The sequence below is a fragment of the Phalacrocorax aristotelis genome, chromosome 8 (genome assembly GCF_949628215.1).
Source record: "Phalacrocorax aristotelis chromosome 8, bGulAri2.1, whole genome shotgun sequence".
NCBI classification, from domain to species: domain Eukaryota; kingdom Metazoa; phylum Chordata; class Aves; order Suliformes; family Phalacrocoracidae; genus Phalacrocorax; species Phalacrocorax aristotelis.
The window spans coordinates 15,005,328-15,026,467 of record NC_134283.1 but is presented as its reverse complement, the minus strand read 5'-3'; the positions used below and the strand labels follow the sequence as shown (position 1 = coordinate 15,026,467).

The 21,140-nt window shown below is 39.8% G+C and overlaps 1 protein-coding gene across 2 annotated transcripts; it reads left to right on the top strand.

Moving 5' to 3' along the window:
- The first annotated feature begins 1,079 nt into the window (after nt 1-1,079).
- SHCBP1 (SHC binding and spindle associated 1) lies at nt 1,080-19,796 on the top strand. Of its 2 annotated transcripts, XM_075101494.1 has the most exons (13): nt 1,080-1,347; nt 3,286-3,456; nt 4,045-4,160; nt 5,136-5,344; nt 6,390-6,482; nt 9,086-9,319; nt 9,418-9,586; nt 10,860-10,980; nt 14,010-14,141; nt 15,039-15,157; nt 15,905-15,991; nt 16,322-16,463; nt 16,864-19,796. In XM_075101494.1, exons 1-13 carry the CDS (start codon nt 1,173-1,175, stop codon nt 17,184-17,186), a joined length of 2,091 nt encoding a protein of 696 aa, XP_074957595.1. In that variant the 5' UTR covers nt 1,080-1,172; the 3' UTR covers nt 17,187-19,796. The 2 variants fall into 2 exon arrangements, with proteins under 2 accessions (XP_074957595.1, XP_074957596.1); XM_075101495.1 differs by lacking the exon at nt 9,086-9,319.
- The last annotated feature ends 1,344 nt before the right edge of the window (nt 19,797-21,140 follow it).

Below are 21,140 nucleotides of genomic sequence, written 5' to 3'. Positions count from 1 at the left end.
CTTCCTGATTTAAAGTGTCTACTGGGTACTGTTACACCTGCTAAAGGTGTTGATAACACCAACAACCTGTGGTGCTAATACAGGTCAAAACCAGTTTTTGTGTGAATGACTGAATTGCCAGGAGCCGCTCTCTAAATCCTGGGCTACAGTGGCCAGGCTTCAGCATTGGCTTCAGCATTGGCAGAGGTGTGTTACATGAACAGAATCTGTACTATCCCAAATCTGCGTGGTTGTCTTGTGTCACAGGACACTGATCAGCTGTTTCTTTTGAACTACATTGCACAGGGGGCTGCATATTCTTCCTGGAGCATCTTGATTTTTTTTTCTGTCTTTACTTCCTGTCTGTCCCCAGATCCTGTAATGACCTGCAGTCACCTTGTCTTTGCTAAATATCTACTCAGTTAAATATTAATGTTTTCCAACTGCTTAGCTCAACCTTCCTTACATCGTTTTGACTTTAACCCTTATTGGTATTTGTGGTAACAGAGCTCAAAATACAAACAGTGGCTTGAAGAAAAGAGCTGGGTCGTGCAACAGATTGTGAAGAGATGAGAGTTGCTAAATCGGAGATGGATGGGACATACAAAGCCAAAAGCACTGAGAAAGTCAGAGGGGAAAAACCTGTGTTTTAAATTTTGATCAGGTGCCTTTTGTGTAGCAACCGGTCAGAGCTAAAAGCAAACATGTCTTCCTGACGTATGTGAAGAAGTCCTTCAGTGAATGACGGGTTTTTTTTCTTACATTTCCGCGGCCACGCTTGACTGGTCCTTCTCTCAGCGCGCTGCGGAAACACCTCTCCGTAGGGACAGAGCCACCTCTGGAAGCAAGCCTCCCTTTTGAAAAGGCGCAGCCCATCCTCGCCAGCACTTCTGTGCCTTGCCTAGTAAGAACGGACCCACCTTATCGGTTTGGGTTTGACGGACAGGTAGAAGTTTTTAAGCACTTTTCCGTTTCCGGCCTTTCCGGCTGCCACCCTGCTCCATAGGAGCCAGCGGGGAGGCGCTGGCGGGCCCCGAACCCGCTTCACCCGTCGCGCTAACGGCCCGGCGCTGCCCGCCCTATCACTGGCCAATCAGGGCGGTGGGTGGCGGTGACGTTGCGGAGGGTTAGCTGCCGGGGGAGTTTGAAATCTCCGCGGGCGGCGCGGCGCGGCCGGGAGCCCACCAGCCAGCATGGCCGAGCTGCTGCCGGGAAGCGCCGAGGGGGCGGCGGCGGCGGCGGCGGCGGCGGCGGCACCACCACCACCACCACCACCACCACCACCACCACCGCAGGGGGACGGTCGGGCTCCGCTGCCGGCTACCGGCAGTGCTGGCCTACAGCAGCGCGCCGAGGAGGTGAAGCCAGGTAGGGCTTCTTATCCAGCTGCTTGGCCGCTCCTACGGGGATAGTGTTTTCCTGCGTCCCGCCCGCCGCGGTGCGGAGGTGGGGGTGCCTAGGGCCGGCCCCGGGCAGCGGGTCTGCCTGTACGGCTGCTGCTGCCTGGGGTCGGGGCCGGGCTGGAAATGGTGCCCTGCGAGGGAACATTGGGATGTCTTTGGAAAGAAACGCAGTAAAGGAAAATCTTTTTTCTTCCTTTTTTTTAAAGTGAGCTTACGGTGTCTGTCTCAGGTACATACCACAGGCGTTTAAATCGCTGTGCAGGGACACGTATGCGTTCGAAACAGAAAAAAAATGTTTCCTAAAGGTGACTCTTCTGCCTTAATAGTACCATGTTGGAATATTTGTGTTTTAGTATCTTTGAGTATCATTGCTCAGTGCCAGGTCATTATTGATGTGTGGCTATAGGTTTGCAGTTTGTAAACAAAGAGCAAGCTACATTAAATAGCTTGGTCTGGAACCTGTGCTGTGCTCGGGAATTCATAGCGTGGCTTGTACAGGGTATTGCTGTCAGTTGCTGGATTTGATTATGGGTGTGTGGGAAAAAATTGCTATGTATGGTGTACATGTACCATAGCTACAGTTTTACAAGAAACTTATCAAGTATGATTTATGAAATACCTGAAGATAAAAATCACCTTTTCATTTCCTTTCTTTACACGTTATTACAGTGGTTCTGCTACAAAGAAAAGTTCTATTGTCTAAGCACTTGTAATGGGCTCACACGCTGGTTTTTGTTTGGTTGACTGAGTTTGGCCCCAGATATGTAAGAACTTTTACAAATTTGAGGTCAAAACTGCTAGTTTTCATAACACATCCTGAAATGTAAGGGACGTGTTAGAAACAATGTGGGTTTTTTCTTTTTTTAGGTATATAGTAAAGGTCAGACTGTAGTCTTGAGAAAACGCAGGGGCCTATGGATTGCTAAAGAATCAAGTTATGGACAATGAGGGTGTCTTGAGCCGATAATTATTGAAAAGAGGAAAAAAATCCCTGAATCATCATCACCCTTGGTTTACTGCAGTCATCTCTCTAGTATTTTCTGAATTTATGGATGCCCAGGCCTGAGAGACACTATAAGATCATCAGTGACTGAGTTCACCAAGTTTGTGATGAGAACACAAATGGAGATACTTTTTTGGAGACTTCTAAAGGGATGTTGTTATTGTACTGTGCCCTTCAAAGCAAAGATTCAGCCAACATCCATTTAAGCGGGCTAAAAATTACAATGTTCTGCCCCTTCTGTCTAAACATGTTGTTTGGAATTTCCATGGAGACTTCAAATGTGGAGACATTGTTATTTGTTAGTTTTTTTAAATACAAAAAGAATGCTTCTACAGAAGAACTGGAAAAGACTTAAGAGAAGGAAGGGGCAACTCTGAAAACATATCTTCAGCTGAAATTAGTAGCTGCAACTTTATTGTGCATCTTATATTTTGCTCTTTGTTCACAGTAACCAACCCTGTGTGTTATTTTGGATCAGTTGTGTGTGGGATCAGCTGTTTTTATACATGTTTGAAAATAATTTGGATTATTGCGTAATATCACATCTGGGTGATGCAGGCAGTGTACTAACAAGGCATAATATGTACATGAATGGTAATGTATTACCTAAATGATTTTAGAACTTGCATGTAGAACAAAGTAAACTAGCATATAAATGCAGCTCCGGGCAATTGGCAACAAATAAGGAGATCCTCTTTTGGGACAGGGTAAATATTCTGAAGACAAGAGCAAGTAACCAAGTAAGATAGTCTCTTCACCAAGGGTAATTTAAGATGCGTTGTAGAAAGCAGGTTCATGATACATCTTGGGCTGACCAGGAATTCTTTGGGAATAGAGGAGTGAGTGGTGATTGCATTGAACTGACTGTGGGGTTTGCTTTGTTCCCACTCCTCTCCCTAGATCTGCTCCAGGAAGATGGTGATTCCTGTAGTAATTATGGCAGTCGCGACAAACCAGGGCCTGCTTTAGGAAGGACTGTGCCAGATGGAAGTGTTCTTTTTCCAGATATTTTTCACACTGATCATCTTTTGTTTTACGAGCGATTTAAAGCTTACCAGGATTACATCTTGGGTAAGTAATTCCTTAGTAGAAAAAGAACATGTAGTTAGGTTTCTTGTAGTGACTGTTTAGATTACCCAGTTTAAATAGAGTCTATTCCATATTAAACTCTGAGATGCTCTTTATAACAGGGACTAGAAAAGAGGTAGTGTGCCGTCATCACTTATGCTGTAACCTCAGCTCTAGCTGGTGGACCAGGAGGCAGTGGTTTTAATATAAGTAAATAAAATCTGAAGGAAAAGGTGCTAATACCAGATTCTGTGCCTTGTTTTAACTGATCTTACTAGAACTTTTTTGTGAGTACTAAGACTGTTTAAGACAAGGCACAGGTTAGGTGTTTAATACCACTGGCACTGAAACCTTCACTACCAGGAAGGTTGAGTGCTGGATCTCTTCTTCCAGAGAAGCACAAAATAGGTGACTCTCCAGCCCTCTTAGTACTGAGACAGACAGCAAAAATGCTGATGGTTATTATAAGCAAAATGAAGTCCAACTTTAGATGTGGTACAGGAACATTTCAACTGTGTTGACTTTAATTTTCCAATGATCTGTAGGACTTTTCTTTCTTTCCTTGCATAAATGTACTGTCTTCAATTTTAGCTGACTGCAAAGCTTCCGAGGTGAAAGAATTCACAGCTGAGTACCTGGAGAGGGTCCTTGAACCATCTGGATGGCAGGCAGTCTGGCGCACTAATGTGTTTGAGGTCCTTGTTGAGGTAAATGGAATGCAGTTGCTCAGGCATTTGTCTCCAGTTAACATCATTTACCTCTAACAAACAGATCATTTATCTATGAAGTTCATGAGCTGGTAGAAAATAGTAACGTTTTTGTATCTAATTGCCGGTGATGGCTACAGCAATAGGAATTTTTTCAAAGGGCTCCTTGCTTGAAATTGGAAGGGGGAACACCAAGTTAATGCCAGTGAGCTGTGAGGTAGAACTCTGTGAGCACAGAGGGAATAAATACTTGATCCAGAGCTGGCTGTTGTAATACAGTCTTTTCAAATATCAGGCTCTGATCATTCGTAATTTTTTTTAATCATCAAAATTCCTCCTTTTAACCCACCTTAGTACTGACAATAGCTCTTCTGCATTGCATACGCCTGTCGTAGACCCAGTGAGGATTGCTGGTTTGAGATACTCATTTTCTAGGTCTCTTGATGCCCAAGTCATACATCTTTGTGCAAACCTGGGGTGTTCAAACTTGCACTTCCATTACATGTTTGAAGAGGGAAAAACTTTGTACCCCCTCAACTTTTCAGCCCAATTAGTGACAAAAGGCTTCACTGACCCAGACTAACTCTTTGGATTGTTTGTGTCTTGTGGGCACTTAGAAAAATGAGCCCCAAAGGAGTCCCTAAGAACTGTAAGGTATTGATTTGTTTGAGTCTGAGGATACTGTTTTGAAAAACAAAACAACCCCAAAATAGGGGAGCAGCTGACTGGCCTTGTACTGAGGGATTTGAACAAAGTTTTGAGTGTGGAAAAGGCTTTAGATGCATGGTTCCAAGAAGGTTTTGGGATTATCACTTCAGCTAAGTACATTGCCTTTGCTATACTATGCAATGTGCCTTGGTTTGCGTGGGTCAACTGGTGCTTGCAGTATGGCCTGCTGACTTATGCACATCATGTTAGCCTTCCTCAGCTGTATCTAAGGCTCTGAGAAATCTGAAGAACTATTTGTTCCAACAGGTTGTTGATGTGGAATACTCAGCTCTGAAAGCAGTTGTGCAACTCAGTGAGCCTTTCCTGTGTGAGTCACAGGACAGCACCTTTACCTTGGAGTGCATGCAGGAACTCTTGGCGCTGAAGGAGCGTCAGATACCACTGCAGGAGCTGTGGGTCGTGTATGATCAGTCAGGAGAGTTTGACCAGACAGCATTAGCTGTAGAGCATGTCAGGTACGAAAATGCTCGAGGTTTAATTTTTGTCTTGTGTCCTGAGTTCTTGTGGTCATGCTGGCAGCTCTGCAAGCCAAGTTTTCCAAAGTAAATCTGATGACTGGTGCTATGAGGAGGCTGCTCACAAAGAAAATCTGTGGTGTCCTCTGCAGCTACAGGTAATCACACAATCACAAGGTAAATTTAGCTGCAGCTTATTGTCAGTCTGCTTTCTGTGTCAAAAGGGGTGGGGGGGAAAATGTTGCTTTCCCTCTCTTCCACCCCAGATTTCCTTGGGCTCTATCACCTTGCTGGCTTTAGTCCAGTGTTCCTTTCTTGTCTGTAACATTTTGGTGGATTTTTTTTCTCCCAATCTTTTTTCTGCATTTTGCAGAAAAAAATATTTATTCTTCTGGTGTCTGCTCACATCATAGTTTTTCTATTTTCTTTTGCTTTCTTTATTATCTCTCTCTCTTTTCGGATCTCCCTTGCTTTCATGTTCTGCATGCCGTTTGAAAGCTGTCTACAAAAAGGCAATACAACTGGATGAAAAAGCTAAAATAGGAGGAATGACCTTCCTGTCTAGAAAATAGGCTATTTCAAAAGTGGGGGGTCAGGAGGAAAAGGGGAGAAGAGACATGTTCTGTGGAGAATTACTCAGTAGTAGAGGTCTAAGCTTGAATGATAGAGGTGACAAACTCATTGTCAAAAAGAAAGCTTAGCTGAAGGATGCCTGGCCAAAACCAAACAAGCAAAGAAGCCTCAGGATTTTAAGAGTGTAAGTGAAATCTGGCTTCTAGTTGTACACTCTCTTTTGGTGAAAGTGGGACTCAGGCTATTATGAATTTTGAACCTGGATACACAAAGCTCTATGCAGGTAAACAACAGACAAAGATAAATTCTGTGTATTCTAAATAGCTTACAGGACAGTAGCATGGAACTGGAGAGAGGTGATGCTTTGAGATGAATTCTTAAATTAGTTACATTTGTGTTTCCAGTGCTGTTGTCTCTGCTCAGGTAAATATGGCCTCCTTTCTGTGATTAAATGTTTACTTTGCTTTAAAAGGTTCTTCTACCAGTGCATCTGGAGGACCTGGGATGAGGATGATGATGATGATTTTGATTACTTTGTGCGATGTGTTGAGCCTCGACTGAGACTGTAAGTGCAACACCTTTGATGTTATTGCGGTAGAACCACAGGGAAGGGTGTTGTGGGAATAGTGGCACACCACTAGATTTTAAAAAAAACCCTGTTCACTAGTAAATCGTAGCAAGTTTGTTCTAACAACATTCACTGTCTGGTCAAAATTTTGTATGGAAAAGAGGGTGCAACTGAGGTTGCCACTTGATTTCTGAACCCTTAGTTTTTCCCTGTAATCCTTGACCTTCCATCAGATGGCGTACCAAACCCAGCTATAGCTTCTGTCAAATTGCAGGTGTAGGAATTTTAATCCTCATTAAAGCTAGCGTGGGATGCTCTGAGATCTCCGGGCATTGAATAAGAACCAGAATGGAACTGAATGAAAACAGAATCTTGTAAATTGGTCATGCTGAAGGATGAATGTGTGTATTTCTTTCCATAGTGGCATTAGTCGGCATTGTTTTTCTGAAGTTGGGTTTTTAACGCTGTCTGCCACATGGAACTGAAGCGGTGCACAAGGACACAATCTGGTTATATTTTTGACGGTGCTAGATAACCAAAGCACACTATAAAACATACATGGAACGAATAACTGAAAAGTGAATTTTACTGTAGGTTTTCCCCTGATATATGGTGCATTATCTTTTTCGTTAATCTTTAATGAATTTTTCAATTTATTTTCTTTACTTATTATTACTTAGCAACATGAGTATCTGGAATTTTGTGTGTCATTCAGATCCATGCTTGATACTGCTATGGTGCTGGGGAACTACATCAGTGAATATTTATAACCAACCGAGAAATGCTATTTTGAATACGGCATTACATGTGCTAGAATAAGCATATATGTATTTTACAAAGAAACTTAGTATAATTACCCATGCTATAAGGATGGCTGCAGGCCTTGCTTTGAAATAGGACACGATGTGACATTTGAGGGCTCTGATATGCCTGTATTTTTCTGAGATCATACAAATTAGGGGGAAGTGTTATATATGGAAATTGTACGTGCTTCTGAAGTGTTTACACTCTTATGCTCCAGCAAATGGCTATTCTGTTGTTGAGTTTGTAGAGCCTTATGGAGACTTCGCATGGAATGAAACCAGAATGCAATGATGTGCCATGGATAATGTTTTTATTATTTTTTTAACACTGTGTGTGGCCTTACAGCCATTTTAGCGAGAATCCAAAATGCTTAAACAATGTCTTCAAGCAGAAAAGTAAATATTATCCTTTCTTATTCTCCCACACCACGCTTGGTACAAAGCCTGTCCTCCAAGCTACATGGATGTTGGTGCTATTCTGTGTTGTGGTCTAAGCACTGATGTGTCAGCTCAGAAATAATGTTAATCCTCAATTCATGGAAACATATGATGCTTTAAACTTTTCAGGTCTCTGGTGTGCACTGTTTTAATGAGAGCAGACAGTATCTTTACACTGCACATTAGGTTGTACTACTCTTCTGAGGGAAGTAAAGCTCTAAGAACTGTTTAACTAAAGCTTGAAAAAAACAAGATAGGTTTATGTGCTTTCATACTGATCAGCTCTAAAATGTAGAGTATGCATTTCAGGGCCAAATTATATACAACATTTGGTTTCCTTCAAATATTTTGTATTTCAATATTGCTATAAATTCTTCTGCTGTTAATCATGCTGTATTGACTTACTGTGTTGCCTCTGATAACATTGCCAAAATTCTGTGAGGCTCTTTGTGTTTCCGTACACCCTGATTATTGGAACTGTATAGATATTGACTGCTCTGACTACCAACTTTCTTGCTCTTTGCAGCGTACTTTAAGTGCACCCTTTAAAGAACCTCTGAAAATTGAGGGAACATCTTTGCCCTTATTTCATGTTGCTTCTTCAATAGAGCTATTTATATTGTGTCCAGTTGGTTCCCTACAAAAATGGTGTGAGATAACTAAGTCTCATTTTATTTGTATCATTAATTGCTGCCCAGCTTTTTTGTAGTGACCACAATTGGTCCTACATGATTGGCCCTGGAGTTCTTGGCACTGTCTAGCTGGCAGATGTCCTCATCTGTGTGACTTTGGCAATCAACTTTGGGCTGTCATTTTCTGGCCTGCAGTTTCATTTGTAGAGGATAGTCTTGTGATGGTGCCAAATTTACTATGCAGTGCCTTCACATCTTCATCTGGTGCTGGTAATGCCTTTCTCATTCATTCTGCATTTCTGTCCATGTAGTTGTTTAGATTGTTGCTAATAGAGACTTCACGTTATAGGATTTTTCATCTATTGTGGACATGATTTTCTTAGTTTTTCTAATAATTGCTTAAAAAGAGACTAATTTTTATATCTAATTACCTTCTAAATTACTATTTTTTAATAGCTGTGCTTATGCCTTTGTTTTGGAGCAAGTTTCTGATAATTATGTGTAATCTTTAAAGGTGGATGGGCAACTATTTAGAAAGTAATATGTTTGTGTCTGTTCAGGTTTTTGGCTTTGCTGCTTTGAAAAAACATTGAGCAGTATTGATAGAGACTGCAAAGAATCTTGACTAAAGTACTGATGCAGAATTCCTCAGGTTCTCTCTGGGTTTGTATTTGATCTTTCAAAATTGTAAATGTGAAATATACTGACCCCTTGCTCTGAATCGCAGGCACTATGACATCCTTGAACACCGTGTTCCTTCTGGGCTTGTGGCTGATTACCAGACCTTGTTGTCTGAATGTGAAGAGCTTTACAGGAAGTTTTTAAATGTGAGGAACAACATATCAAGCAGTGATTCAGACTCAGAAGTAGAAAACGTCTCCATGGTGGAAGGACTAAAATTGTATGAGGAAATAGAGCACTTAAAACAAAAGCTAAAACTAATTGAGAATCCTCTGCTGAGGTACTTGGTGGGTTTGTGCAAGGAGGAGGACCATATGGGAAACTGTACAAGGATGTTCTTTACTGAAGAAAGAACTGATGGCTTTGCTCTTGTTTTAGGTATGTGTTTGGTTACCAAAAATACAGTGGTCTCCAACCTAAAGGACTGAGACCAACCGGTACCAAGATCACTCATGTTGTATCCTCAACCGTGATGGCAAGTCTGCTGCAGACATTGATAAGGGACAAACTTTGCTCTGAATCTTGCAGTGAAGAATTAGAAATACAGGTACAGTGACAGGAATTGTCTGCTAATGCTTTTTTCTCCTCAAGAAACAATGTGGAAGAACAAGTTAATTTATCATGTGCAAGATACTAAATTTGCAGTGTGGTTTTTTTTGTCAGTTCAAAAAAAGCACTGTAATTTAAACAATAAGTGATAAGACTGGACGATACAAATAATTTCTTCTAATTCATTTGTGTCTGCTGAGTACTGTATACAAGCAGTTTCCTTCCTGTGGGTAGGAAATAATGAGATAAACCTTCTGTAGTAATTCTACAATGAAACATGGTAAGGTGTAATATTTATATTGAGTTTTGAAACACCTGTGTCTTTGAAACACCTGTGTCTTTTGATACTACTGAAAATGATCTAGAGTTTGAAGACAGAAATGTCATTCCATTGCTTTAGTTCTGTGTAGGGGAGATTTATTTTAGAGCAGTTCTGTTCAGTTTTAGTGAATTCAGACAGGATGTACCACTTCAGCAGTTAAGGAACAGTCTGGATTCTTTGGGCCCAAATGAAATTGCTTGCTGTATTCTGATCAAGTTCATGAATTACAGATGGCCAAAATGGGGCCACAGGGAAGGTCCTGGATTAACTTTTGGGCTGTAAATCAGATTTTCTGACGTGGTAATTGCAAAATGCTCTCACTATGCTTACCCTGGAATTTGCTGAGAAGCAATAAATGTGCATTTTTTCTGTACTATTTGTTATCCTTCAATACAGAATGCCCCAGTAATATTTATGAAGGATATCAGCCTGCCTTCTTTGGGCAAGAAAAAGGACCACGTGGACCCCATATTTGCCACTGTAATATCTGAACTCTATTTTGAGGTGACTTGCACCAGGACTGAAGGGTTACGTCAGTGTTCAGACCAGCTCAAATCTAGTTGCTGAGTTGTTTGTGCTCCTGTCATCTATTTCTTCAGTAATTCATGGCAAGTCACTTGAGGCACAATTCAAATGTTGGCCTGGAACCAAGGCCATATTGAGATTTGCTTTCCTGTGCGTATGCTCTTCAATCTGTGTCTTTGCCCCAGTTTTCTCATGGGGGAATGGACATGACACAAACATCAAAGGAATGTTTTAAGCCTGTTTTTGTCCAGAGAGTACTCTGAGTCCTGAATTCAATGTAGAAATTGTCTTATTGGTGCTATTTAAAAGGGTTTCTTTTAAGCAAAAGCAGCAACATTTAATTGAAAAGCAAGCTTTAAGGGCATAAATGCATCCATTTTTATAACATTCTTCAGAAGCTGATTATACTGTTTGTCTTTTACAGTTTCACAATGATCCACTTGCAGCTGTAAATGCCTGTTTTGAAGGAGACAGAGTCATCATCTGTCCTGGTCATTATGTTGTAGATGGTGTGTTCTGCATTGCTGATTCAATTGAACTAGAAGGTAGGTTTGCTAGCATAAGGGTCCTTAAAACAAAGTAAACTGAATGTCTTAAACTAGGCTTGCATAAGGATTTACTTTTTGCGGAGTTTGGAGGGAGTATTTGCTTTTTTATCCAAAGCATTCCTTTTTCTGCTTGTAGAGCCATGTCTAATGCAAGATGGAGTAAGCTGTTTCACTAGCCGTAGTTACTTCTGAAAATAAACTCTAAATTTTGCTGATTAATAGCAAATTCATCACTTCCTCCTAACTATTTGTCTGGATAAAGCCTGATTATATAGATAATAGAGAGGATTCAACAGAAACTAGAGGGACTTGATTTTTTAAATTTTTTTTTAAATCTAGGAAGCACAAAAGTCATTCTAGAGAGGTTTCAGTTTTTAGAGCCAATAGCTTAAGAGTACTTGAGACAGGTCCTTGTTCAGTCTTACTCTGCCTAAGAGGTGTACTCAGAGGCTCACTGCCAGTATACCACTGGTGAATACAGAAGGAAAGAACCAAGAGCTCTTAGAACTTAGTTCATGGCATGTATTGCATATCAGTGACGTGTGTGTGGGGCTACCAGTGTGAATCTGCATTGTGAAGTGCATGGGTAGAGGAGGGAGCTGTTAGTTCAGGACGTGTATTTATTCTGCAGAAACAGACACAGCATATATGATTCCATTTTACTTGCCAAATATTTGTTTGAAATAATTCTGCCTTGTCTAGGCTATGTTGCTATCTCTTCCTCACAATTCTTGATTTCTCAGTGTGATTCCTGTGCTTTAGGCATGCACCCTCTGTTGCAGTGTAATAGTCTGTGTATCACTGGGGCTTGTGCAGCTGTTCAAATATTTATTTAGCTGCATTTTTATCTTGCCAAAACTTCTTAATGGGAAGAAGTCTGGGAGTTTAATTTCCTGCTGTTCTGGACTTTGTCTTGCTGTCCTTGTTTTATGAGTGTCATTTTCTTTCTTGCCCTTCTCTTGTGTATGTTTGATTTATATAGATATGTATGCCAATAGACAATGCACCTGCAGAATAAAGAACCTCAATAAAGTGCTCTATTTATCTGCAAAAATGACATTGTTCTAAAATTGTGCAGGATGTTATTTATTGCTTTTCTAGCTTTGAGGAAACAGTAATACAAATGGTGCAATAGCACACCTATTAAAGGATAAGCTGCTCTATTTTAAGGAGCAAGGCATATAAATATGTATCTTTAGTACTATCCACTCTCAGAATAATGAGTATATGTAGGGGTATTTAATCTTATACGGATTCCTCTTAAAGAAGTTTTTATAGCAATAGTAGCAGCCAAAAATGTTTGAAGTAGGAGCATCAAGAAGAATTTTGCTGGCACTACTCTGAGCAGCTGGCCGTTTTGGTGGCTTTCTTGGGATGAAGGGGTGACTCATCAAAGATATAATGTCACTTTGCTTAGTAGAGCTTTTATTTTTTTCCAGCCACTGTGCAAGTCAGTACTAAGGTAGAAAGTACGAGGATTAGTAAGTCAGGGATAATTAGAAACTTAAAAGAACTAAATAAGGTTAAAGCAGTAGGAGCTGCAGGAAACCATGGTAAGCATAACTTTAACACTTGACAAAAATGTGTAGCAAAGGCACGTAAGAACTTTCCTTATGCTTGTACACTACCTGTTTGAGCTGGATGGGAACCTCCAGCATTAGCCCATCTGATATCTGTGATCAGTGTTACTGGATGACGATTGCCTTTAGCTCCTGTGGAGTCACTTAGCTTACAGGCAGGATATACAGCCATGACCACACTGTGTATTGAACATGACTTGACGCTTCCCTTCTTTATTTCTTGTCTTGGCACCAGCTTCCTTTTTACTACCAGAGCTGCTGCTTCAGAGGTGAAGTGTAAGGCAGGCTGAAAGCTGAAAGCATGGTTATAAAAACTGCATGTAGTCTATAGGACAATTATTCCTAAAACTCTTGGCTTGGATAACACCCTCTTTCTGTAGTGGTGTGAAGTTAAACTAGATCTGCCACTTGCTGCCCCATGGTGTTCTCTTTTTATGCACTAGAAGTAAACTGTCCCATGCCACCTCATCCCCAGGGGTAGCAGTGGGAAAAGATTTCTAGTTAGTATAGTGTGTTGAAGTATTAATCACTTAACTTTGCATTAAATCTGCTGTCTTTAAAACTTTGTGCCAACACTTGTTCAAAGTTTGTGGTTTGTTTTTTTTAACCTTACTACTTGTGCATTACAGTATTTATTTATGTACTTGGTTAAAAGCTAGCATCTTGCCCAGGCACTTCTTATCTGAGTTTGTGTGTGCTTTCAGAAAAATGATAGGACTCATGCTGCTTTAATAGACATTGCATTATTGCTTTCCTTATCATGATTCTTGTCAGTGACAAGCAATAAAAGCTTTACATGCTCATAAATTTCCCTGTAAGTGGTTGAATGCTGACAACTGTGGATGGCTTAGTAAATCAATGTTGGCATATGCTTGTGAAAGTTTCTTTTTAATCTGAATTAATCTAGAAGCCTGTGTAACACAGGAACATTACATTTTGACCCAAGTTTAATTTAAATAGGGAAGTTGAGTGAAGCTTACTAACAACATGAAGTCCTTTGCACTGCTTCCTTGTACTGTTGTGGTGACTGGTTATCCCCTCATGCTCTTTGGAGCTTCTGCCTGCTTTAGTGAACCTTTGTACTTTGAAAGTGAACTGCAGGTGCCTGTGTGTCCTTGGTTACTGCATCTCCCTGCTCTGTTGTAACTTTCAGGAGTAGAGAACTTTGGCCTTGGCAAATGCGAGCTCAGTTAGGCTCAACTGCCTAAAACAACTTTGCGTTTTATTGTGTGTCATTCAAGTAAGGTAACTTTTGAGTTAGGTTTTGTGTGCCTGTACCTTGGTACAGAGGGTATGTAAGGTGTAGCCTGGGCACTGGGTGGAAAATCCTAGTCAAGATATTAGACCTCAGGTTTTAAACCTCTATTTAATTTAAATGTCTTACTACTGAGCACCTGTCTGTTACCAGTTATTCATCAAACTTGCATCTTTCACCTCTGCTTTAAGGCTATGGCCTGCCAGATGATATTGTGATAGAAAAACAAGGGAAAGGAGACAACTTTGTTGACTGTACAGGAGCCAATGTAAGGATCTCCAGTTTGAAGTTAGTGCAACATGATGCTGTGGAGGGAATTCTAAGTAAGTATAAAAGCATCTTAACCTTTTTGTGAATCTCTCTGTTGTCTCTATTAATTGACTGTTAGAACTAAAGCTGGGACCCAGTGTTACAGTTTGAGTTCTAACAAAATGTTGTAGAGAGGAGCCCTACAGGTATAAATATCAAGGCTTCCCCTTTTCTTAACTTGTTTATAATGTGGACATCAAAATAACTTCTTCTCTCTGTACTTTCAAGTTATTTGTGGCTCTCTTGTTTTATTCTTATACTTGGATAAGATCATTTGGCTTGATTGTTTTTCTGCTGTTAAGGCAACCCGACTGCGACTGCTGCACAGCCTATGTCAGGCCACCTGGAAAAGGAAATAATTCCTCTTTCCACAAAAGCAATGGCAATATTCAGCTGTAGTTGAACCCAGCCAGCTCTCCGCTGAGAACTTTGCTGATAGTACATTCAAACTGAGGCTCAAATAATCCTAAATTGTATCCAATGAGTTTATTGGCCATGGCCTTCTGTCTTTGCAGGAGGTGCAAATTAATGCTTTGCCTCAACAGATTTTTGTTTTAAACATGTTAAAATGCTTATTAACACCTGTATACATGTATTCAATATCTTATTAATTGAAAATTGTCTTAGGAATGGAAGGAAAAGAGTTGCTGTCACTTTAAAAAAAAAAGCCAAAAATCCTCTAAGACAAGTATTTGGCTAGTGTTCCCTTACCGCAGTGTTCTTGCTAATGCTAGAAAAATAGCATGAGTTCAAACCATGCATAAGCAAATCAGTAAAATTAACCTGAAGTGGATAAATTAAAATACTAATTTTATCACACTGCAAAAATGCTACAAGTCCATCTATCTGTAGGAGGAGCTTGCCTTTGCATAACTGTTTCATTTAACAATATTTGTTTTCTGTGTGCATAGACATCCATCATGGGAAAACCACCCTGGAGAACTGTGTGTTACAATGTGAAACTACAGGCATAACAATACGAACATCAGCCGAGCTATTAATGAAAAACTCGGATCTGTATGGTGCCAAGGTACAAACAAATTTTTAATTTTGCCTTGTTTCCTACATTAAAATAAAGGGTGCTGCTTGGAAATAATACAGTAACAGGGTGACTTCTGTTACTCTTGAGAGAACCGTTACAGATTCATTTTGGACAGCTACATTTTTTAAGAGATTGGTCCCAGGGGTCTTGTAGCCCCCAATAGTATCCAGTGAAGTGTCTCATGCTGATTTGTGTGTGATGATATGAAAATGATGTAGTAACAGGACATCTGTGAAATAATTGTTGCTACATTGCTGGACTGATTCATGTCCTTGCAATAATTTTAAAGTGATTTTCTGTTTTCTCTGCCCATAAATAATTTTCTCATTAAACCTTGCATTTGTTTTGCAAATGAAATGCCCTTTTTGGCCATCTTGTCCATTGATTCTTACAGAAAGATGATAAACACAGAATTGAACTCTGCTTAGGACCATTCTAAGAATGATGGGGCTTTGAGTGTTGAGGTGGATGACTAAGGACAAGAAAGTAATGCAAGGCTGTGCAGTTAGTCTTTACCAGAGTTTTTATGGACTGGTGGCAATAATATTATCCATGGGGTCTCAACCTTGGGCATTGCTGCTTAAGTTGGTTAACAAAGCTGCGAGGCTGGAGTAGTAATGCAATTTTGCATTGTGCAGACTGGTAGAGGAACACAAAGATCTACGATGGAGCTGTCAAGTTAAATTGGAAATGTGCCTGGACTATCTGTGAAATGCCATCAATTTTTTCTTGTAGGGTGCTGGTGTGGAAATATATCCAGGTAGTACGTGCACCCTGTTAGACAACGGCATACACCACTGCAAAGAGGGAATACTTATAAAGGTCAGTTCAATGTTTTTCAAAAGCTTATAGCTGCTAGAATGAACGCAAATAACTTGCGTTTAGGTTGGTTTATAACCTTGCTGCCTTATGGTAGAATTCGTAATTCACTTATGGTGATGATGGTACTTGTTTGCCTTGGGTTGGTCTACCAAAGCAGTACACTTGTTTTATTTCTTATCTGCCAGAAAGAAAATGCCTTTTGCAATGTCACTTGTGTAGGCAAAAAATACAATACTAGCCAATACATAGAACTGATTCTACCTAAAACTGGAATATTTGACATTGCTTTAGTTGGACATAACGTGTTGGATTTCCATTTCTTTGCTGTAGAACTTTTTAGATGAACATTATGACATCCCCAAGATAACCATGGTCAATAATATGATCCATAATAATGAAGGATATGGTGTGGTCCTGGTTAGACCAACAATGCCCTCTGATGTAAAGGATGCTTCAGCAGAGAGAACAAAAGGTATTTTCCTCTTCCTAAAAGAAACTTCTAAAACTTATAAATCTAGTATATCCAGGTGCATTAGATTTGAGATGTGCTCCCAGTACAGAATTTTTTCTCTGCAGTAAATAAAATGTGCCAACTGTATTTCTCATGTCTTATTCAAGAAGAACTGTCAAGAAGTGCAATTTGTAAACCCACCGTAACTTTCTCTAATATCGCTATCACTTGGCAACTTGAAGTCATCTTGAGAAGAAACCTTTTCCTTAAGCATCTTATACTGTATTTGGAATACATGGCTGTCGCTAAGTAGTTATCCAAAAAGTGAGTGGGATGAGGTGTTAAGCCTGAAGAAAATTTAATTCCAAAAGCTTTAAATTTTTGTGTGATTGATGACATTCTTATTGTTTTCCTGACTTAGGGAATACACAACCTACGCTGACAGGTGATGGGAGAGCCTGTGTAGAGGGCTTCAGGCAAGAACAACTACCTGAGTGTGTAACTGATGAGTTGGAGCTTTATGAGCAAGCTGAGACTTCTGAACAAACTGAAAACAATTATGAAATTGCAGATGAACTTGGGGCTGCTACTGCAAAGAAGAGCCAGATGCACAAGAAAAGACTGAGTGAACTGGGAATTACAGAAGCTGATGACAACCTAATGTCACAGGAAATGTTTGTTTCTATTGTGGGCAATCAGTTCAAATGGAATGGGAAAGGAAGTTTTGGTACTTTTGTTTTCTAAATGTCCTGACTCCTAATGGCATTGCAATAAGAGTTGCACAGCTACTATTTTCACTGCTGCTTTCCAAGGAGTTAACTTGTTCCATTAGCCTTCCATAATGTCACTAAAATGTGACAAATATTTATTAATAGTGGACATATATCGCATGTGGAAACTTTGCTTCCTTGCTGCAAGTACGGATAACATGGTAGAAAACAGAACACTAGTGTGGAGACTGTATATGTATTCTGCTAATCTATGTGCTGCTTCTTTGCCAGCTCTGTGGGGTTTTTTTAGTGTATGTATTTAACTTCTCATTGTAAAAAAAAAAAAAAAAAAAAATCTTCAAAGAAAGAAAATATAGATAGGGTTCATGATGAAAGAGTGGACAACAAATGTGCAGGGATTAATGATACATCTTCCTCCATATTTTCTTAAGTGTCATTAGTCTGCAGCTGACTCCTATAAGCGATTGATATACTTTTTTTTTTACATTGACCTAGTGAAATGCTTATCCTTAGGAATGTAGTGTTTGGCTGCCATGATTCATACTTGAAGGATTTTCTAGAAAACTTCACATTTGGAAGGGTAGCATCATTCAGTCTTCTGTGATTTTCTGTGCCCAGCTGTCTACTTCCAACAGCTACCAGTGCCTATGCACCTTTTCCTTATGGAGGACAGCATCTAACTGAACTCCATGAGTCTGTTAGTGGTATTTGTACTGTACCTTGCAGTGCATTATTCTAAAATTTTTAAAGCTGTATGCCAGTTGTAGCAGCTGAGGGTTTGGAAATTAATGGAAAACTTAAGATTGCAATGGAAAGTAATTTTTTATCAGCCCACAGCTGTGGAACATTCAGTAAAACAAAGGCACTTCAGTGGCTTGCTGTTGCACATTATTAAGTTTTACTTGAGGGAAAATTGGAAGGACTGCCTGACTGAGGACTCTTCAGTGTGTCTCAGATTTTTAATTACAAATCCAGATGCCTTATTCAAACTTCTGTACTGTCTTCAAGAGTTGTAGATCAGTTTTTGAACTGGTGTGTGAAATGTGTGTAGGAAAATACAAACTCCTGAGTGATTCAGGATGTCCTGTGAAACAGAATCAAATATGGTGTTAAGAAGGGAAAAGCATATTGCCAGTAAGTTGACTTTGGAATAATTTCTGAAAGTAGCTTAGCAGGTGTATGCCTTCACTAAAAATGAATGCATTGCCTAGAAGTGGATGTAAACAGTCTGGATAGAGTGAGAAATCTGGAGCATTCTTTGAGATGAGAATTAAAATTCAGTTTAGTACATGATTGGTTTTTGTGTGAGCAGCTGATAAAAAGGAAAAGAGAAAGGTGTAACTTACAGGCATTTTTTTTCTCCATTATGTGAACCACAGAATTCATTGCAGCTTTCCTAGCCCACTGCTTATGTTTTGTTTTGCTGAGGACATTTGACTTCAGGACTAACCTTTGTGTTTTGATGAACAGAAATGCCATTGCAGTATCTCAGCATGCACAAACCCATAAATGTTTGCCGCTTAGTGACTATAAAGAAATACTTGAGTCTTTCACTACAAGTGAAAGCCTAATGCTAAGCCTGGCAGTAGTTTAGTGTCTTAAGCTATTCATCAGGTCACGTGCCATGTTTCATGCTTTGATGTTATGGCTTTATTTCCTGAATGTAATCCTTATTAAACAACTGGGGCTAAAAACTAATTTTGTGGTTCTTTCCTCTCATCTTTTCAAAACCGTAATTCTGAGTGAGCTGCTTTCATGATGTGTAGGTAGCCTTTCTTCTTCTTGCACTTCATTTTAAGGCTGGCTTATCTCTTGACAGCCTCTTATCTCCCTTTTTTAAAATTCAGCTGTACATTTATGAAGATACCAATAAAAATGTAACTCTTCTGCTTTCAGTACTGGCACAGTTTTACCTGTTCCTGTGCCAGATGCCACCAGTGATTCTATTGTGCAGGTTGTAAGTAGGTCAAGGAGCAAAATGTGAAAAGACGAGGCAGCTAGTAAAACTTCCAGCCATTTCCTGTGTGCAGGAATTGTATTATAAAACTGTGGCTAAATTCTTGATGACACTTGAGCCTCAAGGGACTAAGCTTTGAATGGAGCCTTCTCATTTCAGAGTTTTGTCCTTCCAATCACTTCTGTCAGTGATAAATATAAGGTTCTTTATTTTGCAGCTTCAATTCAGCTTTGAAGTGCAGAAGGAGAAATGTTTAAATGTAAAGGGAAAGAACTGATGACCAACACAAGGTTTGTACACTCAACTCAGTGATGCATTTTGTCAGGGGATTATATGTTTCAAATTATAAATTCAGTTTCTCCTCTAGTTTTCTTCAATTTTAATGTTTTTCTTGCATTTTAAATTTTTCTTAAATGTCTTAATTTTTTCTTAAAGGTATTTGATGTCATAGCAATGACTAATGATCTACTCTTCTCTCTGTGAAGGTTCCCTGCCTCCTAAATGAGAAGCTAAATTCCAGAATGCTTTCTTCATTTAGTTTCAAGAAATGTTCAATAGTTGCAAAATAACTTTATCCCTATGTATCTAGCTGGTTGTTTTTGGACTTACTACATTTTATGCTTATTAAACGTGCAATTAAATTTACCTTATGGTTTACCTAGTTGATCCTGGACTCCTTTGTTTTTTGTCTGACCTTTCCACTATTTATTCCTTTCTCAAAGCTTGGCAACCTTGAGCTTTGTGTTTAACCTTTTCCTGTCCCTTCATGTCTTTGCTGAGTAAATAAATTACTGCCGTATAGATATCTCCAGGAGGAATAAGCTTGTCTTATCCCTACTTATCATACCTGAACCCTGGACAGTAATGCCTGACAAATTGTATTAATCTCACCTTTCTGACAGCAAATTGGATTTATATTCCAGTTTTCTGAATCCACTTTTCCGAAAGGGTTCCTAGACAACACAGATTTTGGCAATTAAGCATTGATATGTACATGTCTTCATCTAGGTTAATAAAACGGATATATTCTAGGCAAAAGAGTTTAAAATTGTAGCTGTGAGCCTAGAGTATATGAAACAGCTTTTGAGGCAAATAAGTTGGGGCTTCTAGCTTAAAACTCAGTAAATTTATTAATTTCTTTGTCTAATTACTGGCTACAGATTATCTCAATTTTAAACAATATTTCAAAAAATTCACTTATGTTCTAATGAAGTAAAGCTAAAGTGCTGCAAGATTTATCATAACTTTTAACTCACCGTTCACGTCTTTTTTTTGTTTCTATTTTCATAAAACATTAGCCATGTTAAACTGTAGTGCTGCTACAGTACAAATTCTTTTATATTCGGATGAACTTTATTGGTGTAAGGGAAGATATGCCAGACTGTGAGCTGCGCATTTGCATCAGTGGAGAAAAAAGATCTATAATACCTCATAAGCAGTAGAGCAATTGAAAATGTTCTTCGCTATAGTACTAGACTTTCCCATGATTTTTCTCTGGGAATGGCATACAATGGCTTCATGCCCCACTCCTATACCTGCCAAATGGGAATATATTGCTGCAGTACATGTAGGTATAGGGCTGTTGCATGTTACCTGAGAATCCCAGACACTGGGGTTTAGCCATGCCTTTCACCTCCTGTTGTGGTGCTCTTGGCACCTTGCAGAGGTGCAAGGGGTTGTCTGTGGCTGTGACCCCACCTGGTACTGCCTCAGAAGGCCCTGGGACCTCCTGGTGTGCCTGTCTGCTTGGCTGGGCTATTGTGGACTTTTGTTCGGAGCAAGCTTTTGTCTCAATGACTAGATTACATGCCGATGCTTGTAGTTAGGCAAGAAGATGAAGGCCCTGGTGCCATGGAGCGGGGAGGCATGTCTGAAGTGCTGTCTTGACAAACACAACGGCCTTGTGTAGCAGCTAGCTTGTTTGTGAAGTCATCCCCTAACAAGTCAGGTAATTACATCGTTGTTCTTCAACAGTGTTACTCTTAATTTTAAGTCTTCCTACCTTTGTGG